At 39.9% G+C, this 8,748-nt stretch overlaps 1 protein-coding gene across 1 annotated transcript in view; it reads right to left on the bottom strand.

Moving 5' to 3' along the window:
- Nucleotides 1-6,851: 6,851 nt before the first annotated feature.
- LOC139763154 (probable glutamate receptor) overlaps nucleotides 6,852-8,748 on the bottom strand; it is a 62,868-nt gene continuing 60,971 nt past the window's right edge. The window contains exon 6 of the mRNA XM_071688860.1: nucleotides 6,852-7,090. Within this exon, the coding sequence (XP_071544961.1) occupies nucleotides 6,899-7,090 (192 nt within the window). The 3' untranslated portion in view covers nucleotides 6,852-6,898. The remainder of the gene's footprint in view (nucleotides 7,091-8,748) is intronic.

The following is an 8,748-nucleotide window of genomic DNA, read 5'->3' as shown; positions in this document are numbered from 1 at the left end:
TTCATTCACCTCCCTAACAACCCCATCCATAAACAAATTAAACAACCATGGAGACATCACACACCCCTGCCACAAACCTACATTCACTGAGAACCAATCACTTTCCTCTCTTCCTACACGTATACATGCCTTACATCCTCGATAAAAACTTTTCACTGCTTCTAACAACTTGCCTCCTATACCATATATTCTTAATACCTTCCACAGAGCATCTCTATCAACTCTATCATATGCCCTCTCCAGCTCCATAAATGCTACATACAAATCCATTTGCTTTTCTGAGTATTTCTCACATACATTCTTCAAAGCAAACACCTGATCCACACATCCTCTACCACTTCTGAAACCACACTGCTCTTCTCCAATCTGATGCTCTGTACATGCCTTCACCCTCTCAATCAATACCCTCCCATATAATTTACCAGGAATACTCAACAAACTTATACCTCTGTAATTTCAGCACTCACTCTTATCCCCTTTGCCTTTGTACAATGGCACTATGCACGCATTCCGCCAATCAGCAGGCACCTCACCATGAGTCATACATACATTAAATAACCTTACCAACCAGTCAATAATACAGTCAACCCCTTTTTGAATAAATTCCACTGCAATACCATCCAAACCTGCTGCCTTGCCAGCTTTCATCTTCCGCAAAGCTTTTACTACCTCTTCTCTGTTTACCAAATCATTTTCCCTAACCCTCTCACTTTGCACACCACCTCGACCAAAACATCCTATATCTGCCACTCTATCATCAAACACATTCAACAAACCGTCAAAATACTCACTCCATCTCCTTCTAACATCACCACTACTTGTTATCACCTCCTCATTTGCGCCCTTCATTGAAGTTCCCATTTGCTCCCTTGTCTTACGCACTTTATTTACCTCCTTCCAGAACATCTTTTTATTCACCCTAAAATTTAATGATACTCTCTCACCCCAACTCTCATTTGCCCTCTTTTTCAACTCTTGCACCTTTCTCTTGAACTCCTGTCTCTTTCTTTTATACATCTCCCACTCAATTGCATTTTTTCCCTGCAAAAATCGTCCAAATGCCTCTCTCTTCTCTTTCACTAATAATCTTACTTCTTCATCCCACCACTCACTACCCTTTCTAATCAACCCACCGCCCACTCTTCTCATGCCACAAACATCTTTTGCGCAATCCATCACTGATTCCCTAAATACATCCCATTCCTACCCTACTCCCCTTACTTCCATTGTTCTCACCTTTTTCCATTCTGTACTCAGTCTCTCCTGGTACTTCCTCACACAAGTCTCCTTCCCTAGCTCACTTACTCTCACCACTCTCTTCACCCCAACATTCACTCTTCTTTTCTGAAAACCCATACAAATCTTCACCTTAGCCTCCACAAGATAATGATCAGACATCCCTCCAGTTGCACCTCTCAGCACATTAACATCCAAAAGTCTCTCTTTCGCGCGCCTGTCAATTAACACGTAATCCAATAACGCTCTCTGGCCATCTCTCCTACTTACATAAGTATACTTATGTATATCTCGCTTTTTAAACCAGGTATTCCCAATCATCAGTCCTTTTTCAGCACTTAAATCTACAAGCTCTTCACCATTTCCATTTACAACACTGAACACCCCATGTATACCAATTATTCCCTCAACTGCCACATTACTCACCTTTGCCTTCAAATCACCCATCACTATAACCCGGACACGTGCATCAAAACCACTAACACTCATTCAGCTGCTCCCAAAACACTTGCCTCTCATGATCTTTCTTCTCATGCCCAGATGCATATGCACCAATAATCACCCATCTCTCTCCATCAACTTTCAGTTTTGCCCATATTATTCGAGAATTTACTTTCTTACATTCTATCACATACTCCCACAACTCCTGTTTCAGGAGTACTGCTACTCCTTCTCTTGCTCTTGTCCTCTCACTAACCCCTGACTTTACTCCCAAGACATTCCCAAACCACTCTTCCCCTTTACCCTTGAGCTTCGTTTCACTCAGAGCCAAAACATCCAGGTTCCTTTCCTCAAACATACTACCTATCTCTCCTTTTTTCACATCTTGGTCACATCCACACACATTTAGACACCCCAGTCTGAGCCTTCGAGGAGGATGAGGACTCCCCGCTTGACTCCTTCTTCTGTTTCCCATTTCAGAGAGTTAAAAAATACAAGGAGGGGAGGATTTCTGGCCTCCCGCTCCCGTCGCCTCTAGTTGCCTTTTACGACACGCGAGGAATGCGTGGGAAGTATTCTTTCACCCCTATCCCCAGGGATAATATATATATATATATATATATATATATATATATATATATATATATATATATATATATATATATATATATATATATATATATATATATATATATATATACATACACATACACACGCACATATACACACACACACACATATACATATATATACATATGAAAAATGTAAGAAATAATTTAGAAAACTGAAACTTCTAGCTTGAAATGAAATGAGAAAATGAATGTCACATAATGGTTCAACCTCTGGCTATGGAAAAGGGAAATGTATAATTTATTTACACAAACGTCAATAGTACACAAACGTCAATTTAACCACTGTATCAATAAGCTTCAATGTCTAAGCTACATTTTTTCCAATATCACTATTTTCTTGTCAAAGCACCATGTATGAAAACTATCATTCCAGTAACACAACTATAAACATTTACTTTCCCTTTAAAAAAAGTTCTGGGGAAGTCTGTCTCGATACACTGTGGGACACTCTACCACCTGGCGAGGTTTGTGTTGCAATGGTTCTTGATTCACAAACGTAGTAGCATCACTGGTGGGCGGAAGAACATTCTTGTAACCACAGCAAGGATCACAGTCCGTGCAACTCCATTATGATGGTTCTTCTCATGACGCGACGCTTAAGCTGTGACCATGGCTTCCTGCCATGGTGCTCAAGGTTACGTCCCACTGTCCTCTAGCCCTTCAAAACATGTCAGGAATGTCGGGGTCCTCAGCAGCCTCGTTCATGAGGAAATAATGGCAGCAGGGCTTACAAAGCTGGTTCATTTGTGGTTCTCAGAGCGCCATTTATCCTGCCTTGCCTGAGGATATTCGTGGCGGGTATATATATATATATATATATATATATATATATATATATATATATATATATATATATATATATATATATATATATATATATATATATAGATAGATAGATAGACAGATAGATAGATAGATAGATAGATAGATACATACATACATACATATATATATACTTAGGAAAACAGATGGATATCTGACATTTATGGATCTGGAGAGGGCATATGATAGAGTTAATAGAGATATTCTGTGGAAGGTATTAAGGGTATATGGTGTGGGAGTGGGAGGTAAATTGCTAGCAGCAGTGAAACGTTTTTAAAAAAGTCACGGATGTAAGGTTTTGTATGAATAGGAAGAAAGGAAAGTGATTGGATGTCTGTGAATGTCGGTTTGCAGCAGGGGTGCGTGATGTCTTCAAGATTTAATATGTTTATGGATGATGTTGTTAGTGAGGTGATGCAAGAGTTTAGGAAAAAGGGGCAAGTATGCAGTCTGTTGTTGATGAGAGGGCTTGGGAAGTAAGTCAGTTGTTGTTCGTTGATGATACAGCGCTGGTGGCTGATTCGAGTGAAAAACTGCAAAATTTGATGACTGAGTTTGATAAAGTGTGAGAAAGAAGAAAGCTGAAAGTAAATGTGAATAAGAGCAAGATTTGGTGGGGTTGAGGGACTAGTAATTTGGGAGGTAAGTTTGAACGCAGAAAAACTGGAAGAAGTGAAGAGTTTTAGATATGTGGGAGTGGATTTAGCAGCGGATGCAACCATGGAAGCGGAAGTGAGTCACGGGGTGGGGGAGGAGGCGAAGGTTCTGGGAGCGTTGAAGAATGTGCGGAAGGCGAGAACGTTATCTCAGAAAGCACAAATGTGTGTTTTGAGGAGCAGTTCCCAGCAATGTTATATGGATGCGAGGCATGGGCTATAGATAGGGTTGTGCAGCGGAGGGTAGTTGTGTTGGAAATGAGATGTATGAAGACAATGTGTGGTGTGAGATGGTTTAATCGAGTAAGTCATGAAAGGTTAAGAGAGATGTGTAGTAATAAAAAGAGTTTGGTTGAGAGAGTAGGTGTATTGAAATGGTTTGGTCACATGGTGAGAGTGAGAGAACAAAAAAATGACAAAGAGGATGTATGTGTCAGAGGTGGAGGAAACGAGGAGACTTGGAGGTGGAAGGATGGCGTGAAAAAAATTTTGAGCGATGGGGCCTGAACATACAGGAGGGTGAAAGGCGTGTAAGGAATAGAGTGATTGGAACGATGTGGTGTACCGGGGTCGACGTGCTGTCAATAGATTGAACCAGGGCATGTGAAGCGTCTGGGGTAAACAATGGAAAGTTTTGACTTGTTCCTTAACCCTACTGTTCCTAATGATATTTCTCTTATTCACATTTACTCTCAGCTTTCTTCTTTCACATACTTTACCAAACTCAGTTACCGGCTTCTGCAGTTTCTCACCAGCGCTGTATCATCAGCGAACAACAAATGACTCACTTCCTAAGCCCTCTCATCTATAAAAGACTGCATACTTGTCCGAGTCTCCAAAACTCTTGCATTCACCTCCCTAACAACCACATCCATAAACAAATTAAAAAAACCATGAGACATCAAGCACCCCTGCCACAAAATGACATTCACTTTCGTCTCTTGCTACTCGTACACATGCCGTACATCCTCAATAAAACTTTTCACTGCTTCCAGCAACTTGCCTCCCACACCATATATTCTTAATACCTTCCACAGAGCATCTCTATCAACCCTGTCATATGTCTTTTTTAGATCAATAAATGCTACATACAAATCCCTTTGTTTTTCCAAGTATTTCTGACATACATTCTTCAAAGCAAACACCTGATTCACACATCTTCTACCGCTTCTGAAACCACATTTCTTTTTCCCAGTATGATGCTCTGTACATGCCTTCACCCTCTTAATCAATACCTTCCCACAAAATTTCCCAGGAATACTCAACAAACTTATTCATCTGTACTTTAAACACTCACCTTTATCCCCTTTGCCTTTGTACAATGGCACAATGCTTGCATTCTGTCAATCCTCAGGCACTTCACCATGAGACATACGTACAGTGAATATCCTCACCAACCAGTCAACAACACAGTCAACCCCATTTTTAATAAATTCCACTACAATACCATCGAAACCCACCGCCTTGCCGGCTTTCATCTTCCGGAAAGCTTTTACTACGTCTTCTCTGTTTGCGAAATCAATTTCCCTAACCCTCTCACTTCGCACACCACCTCCACCAAGACACCCTATATCTGCCACTCTATCATCTAACACATTCAACAAACCTTCAAAATACTCACTCTATCTTATCACATCACCAATACCCATTATTACCACCCCATTAGCTCCCTTCACCGATCTTCCCATTTGTTCTCTTATCTTATGCACTTTATTTACCTCCTTCCAAAACATCTTTTTATTCTCACTATAATCTAATGATACTCTCTCACCCAACTCTCATTTGCCCTCTTTTTCACCTCTTACGTCTTTCTCTTAACCTCCTACCTCTTTCTTTTATGCATCTTCAAGTCATTTGCCTAATTTCTCTGCAAAAATCACCCAAACGCCTCTCTCTTCTCTTTCACTAATATGCTTACTTCATCCCACCACTCATTACCATTTTAGATCTGCCCATCTCCCACGCTTCTCATCCTACAAATATCTTTCGCGCAAGACATCACTGCTTCCCTATATACATACCATTCCACCCCCACTCCCCTTACGTCATTTACCCTCGCCTTTTTCCATTCTGCACTCAGTCTCCCCTGGTACTTCCTGACACAAGTCTCCTTTTCAAGTTCACTTACTCTTACTACTCTCTTCACCCCAACATTTTTTCTTCCTTCCTGAAAACCTCTACAAATCTTCACCTTCGCCTCCACAAGATAATGATCAGACATCCTGCAGTTGCACCTCTTAGCACATTAACATCAAAAAGTTTCTCTTTCACGCACTTATCAATTAACACGTAATCCAATAACGTTCTCTAGCCATCTCTCCTACTTGCATAAGGATACTTATGTATATCTCTCTTTTTAAACCAGGTATTCCCAATCACCAGTCCTTTTTCAGCACACAATTGTACAAGCTCTTCATTTCCATCTACAGCACTGAACACCCCATGTGCACCCGCATGACCCGTTCTGTTTCTCCATTTAGAAAGTTAGAATACAAGGAGGGGAGGGTTTCTAGCCCCCCGCTTCAGTCCCCTTTAGTCGCCGTCTACGACACGCGGGGAATGCGTTCGAAGTAATCTTTCTATCCTGCCCTCAGTCAGTGATTTATGTATTTGTAGTGGTGATGAATGGTAGTAATTCAGAAACGAATTTTTATGAACGAAAGAATAAAATGAAAGCTCAACAAAGAGTTGAGGAAACCCCTACATACATGGACTTAACCTGTGCTTTCACTGTGGGAGCCGGCCGGTGTAAGATGCACTTTTTCAGCAGTTGCCTACTAAGTATGCCGTGGGACAGTAAAATTCATGTATTATTGCTGCATGGTTTTGGGATGAATGTAAATTTTGGACAATTGTTTGTCTTCTTTCTTCACAGTAATATTTACAGACGAGTAAGAGTAGAAATATAAAATCTTTTCAAGGCACCCTCTCCCATTTTCCTTCGAAAGGTTTATCCTTATTTTGCGACCACCACATAAAGCCTGGTTGTCTGCTTTCCCGCCAGTTTTTAAACATAACCTCGTATTTTTTGTAATTCATGTAAAACTTGAGTGTTATTTTATTGTTGGATATATCCCAAGTAGTAAGATGAGTAGAAGACAAGAAATACACTCAGGATGCTTGCCTCATTCCCCATCCAAAGGCAGCCATGATAGGTATTCCATTGCTGCTGATGTAGAGGGGAGTGTTGCTCAAGTTGTCTGTGTAGCGGGATGAAATGACGATGGTGACATATTCCTTGAAAGTGATGAAGGAGAAGTCCCCATCTATCACCTTCTTCAGTGCCTCGTCAACCATAACAATCTGGTGTATGAACATTCTCTGTAAATTTGCATTCATGATTCACTGTTCGACTTATGCTCTGTGTGTATTTAAAGCTTAATATTGAAAATTTCATGTATCTTAGCTCATGTTGTAGCTGTTGAGAATATCGACATCAGTTTATAGAAATCAAAGATCAACTTCGTTAGAAAATGAAAGCAAGGATTAGTTTATAACCACCTGCACAGACACCAGAGGTAGACGAAAAATTTTATGATTAGTCAGCAGAAATATGAAATGAACATGAATCTCTCATCGGAGAGTATTGAATACCGTTATCTAAATGGAGGGAATCCCTTTCCAGTTGTTTCGGTCGTGTACTAAATTTGCTTGATAGCGTCCTAATCCAATTAGTCGAAAACCTACTCGTGACGAGAATATATTGCATTTTGTTCTAACTGAAAATGAGGATCTCGTTAATGATGTTAAAGTTGGTGAACAGTTTGGTACAAGTGATCATCGACAAATCCGTTTAAGGTCACTTTCAACACGGCATGTAATAATATTGGTCAACATGAGAAGTCACGAAAAAATACCCGATCTTAAACTTGCAGATTTTAATCATCTTCGCATAGCTCTGGTCAGACAAACTTGGGATTATATGTAAATATAGTTTTGTAAAACTTCAGCAAAACCTTGAAATCAGTCGAGGAGACACATGTGCCATGAAGACGGTCTGTATTTAAAACGAATCCAAGGGAGGTGGAACGCTGAGGTGGATTTAAAAGTGCCGTTGACCAGGAAAATAGCTTCAAAGAAACTCACATAGCCCGATAACCATCTTGACTGACTATTCGATGTCAATTTGCTGGGAGTGAAAGAGTTATACGAGAAAGTAAACGTTAATATGGATATCATATTGCTGGAATTAGCAAAATGATCCCTAAGGAGTTTTACAGTTATACTAGAAGCAAGAGAGGCATTATAAAGTTAACTGATCCATTAACTACGGAAGACAGTGACTTGGTCCAAGACAACAAAAATTTGGAAAAAAAATATCAAATAAGTTTTTTTGCATCTGTATTTACAATCGAAGACAAAGCCAATATTTCAAATCCAGTTTCATAGACACGAGAGGATAACAATCTGCAAGATACTGACATAAAAGTTGTTGACATATTATCAGCAATAAACGGAATGAAGATAGATGATACAGCAGGTCCTAATAAGTCTTATTCGAGGACAATAAACAAGGCGAAAATGGGCCTTGACTGATAAGTCACTTACTACGGGAAAAGCTCTAGATGTATGGAAGTTTGCAGATTTAACATCATTATTGAAAAAACTAGTTAATCACTGCCTGAGATTTATCGTCCAATTAGCTTAACGTCTGATATTGGAAAACATAAGGAGAGCATCTCCTGGGACACATGTGTAAGCTATTTTGAGGAACACAATAGGCGATTCTCAGCATAGTTTTAGCCGAAATCGCTCATGTCTGAAAAATCTGTTCGATTTCTTTAATGATGGATTTTTTGCGCCTCCTTAGTCAGTCTGAGAGTTTGCAGGATATTTTCTTTGAAATATCTGTATGCCCTTCTAACTTTTGCCACACTAATCTGTGAAGTTCTAACATCCCTCTCTCTAACAAACGGCCCTTATCGAATCCGGTGAACTGTTGCTGTTTGAATTGCTTTACA

The sequence above is a fragment of the Panulirus ornatus genome, chromosome 46, assembly GCF_036320965.1.
Source record: "Panulirus ornatus isolate Po-2019 chromosome 46, ASM3632096v1, whole genome shotgun sequence".
Classification (NCBI taxonomy): Eukaryota; Metazoa; Arthropoda; class Malacostraca; order Decapoda; family Palinuridae; genus Panulirus; species Panulirus ornatus.
This window is presented reverse-complemented; position numbering and strand designations above follow the sequence as displayed.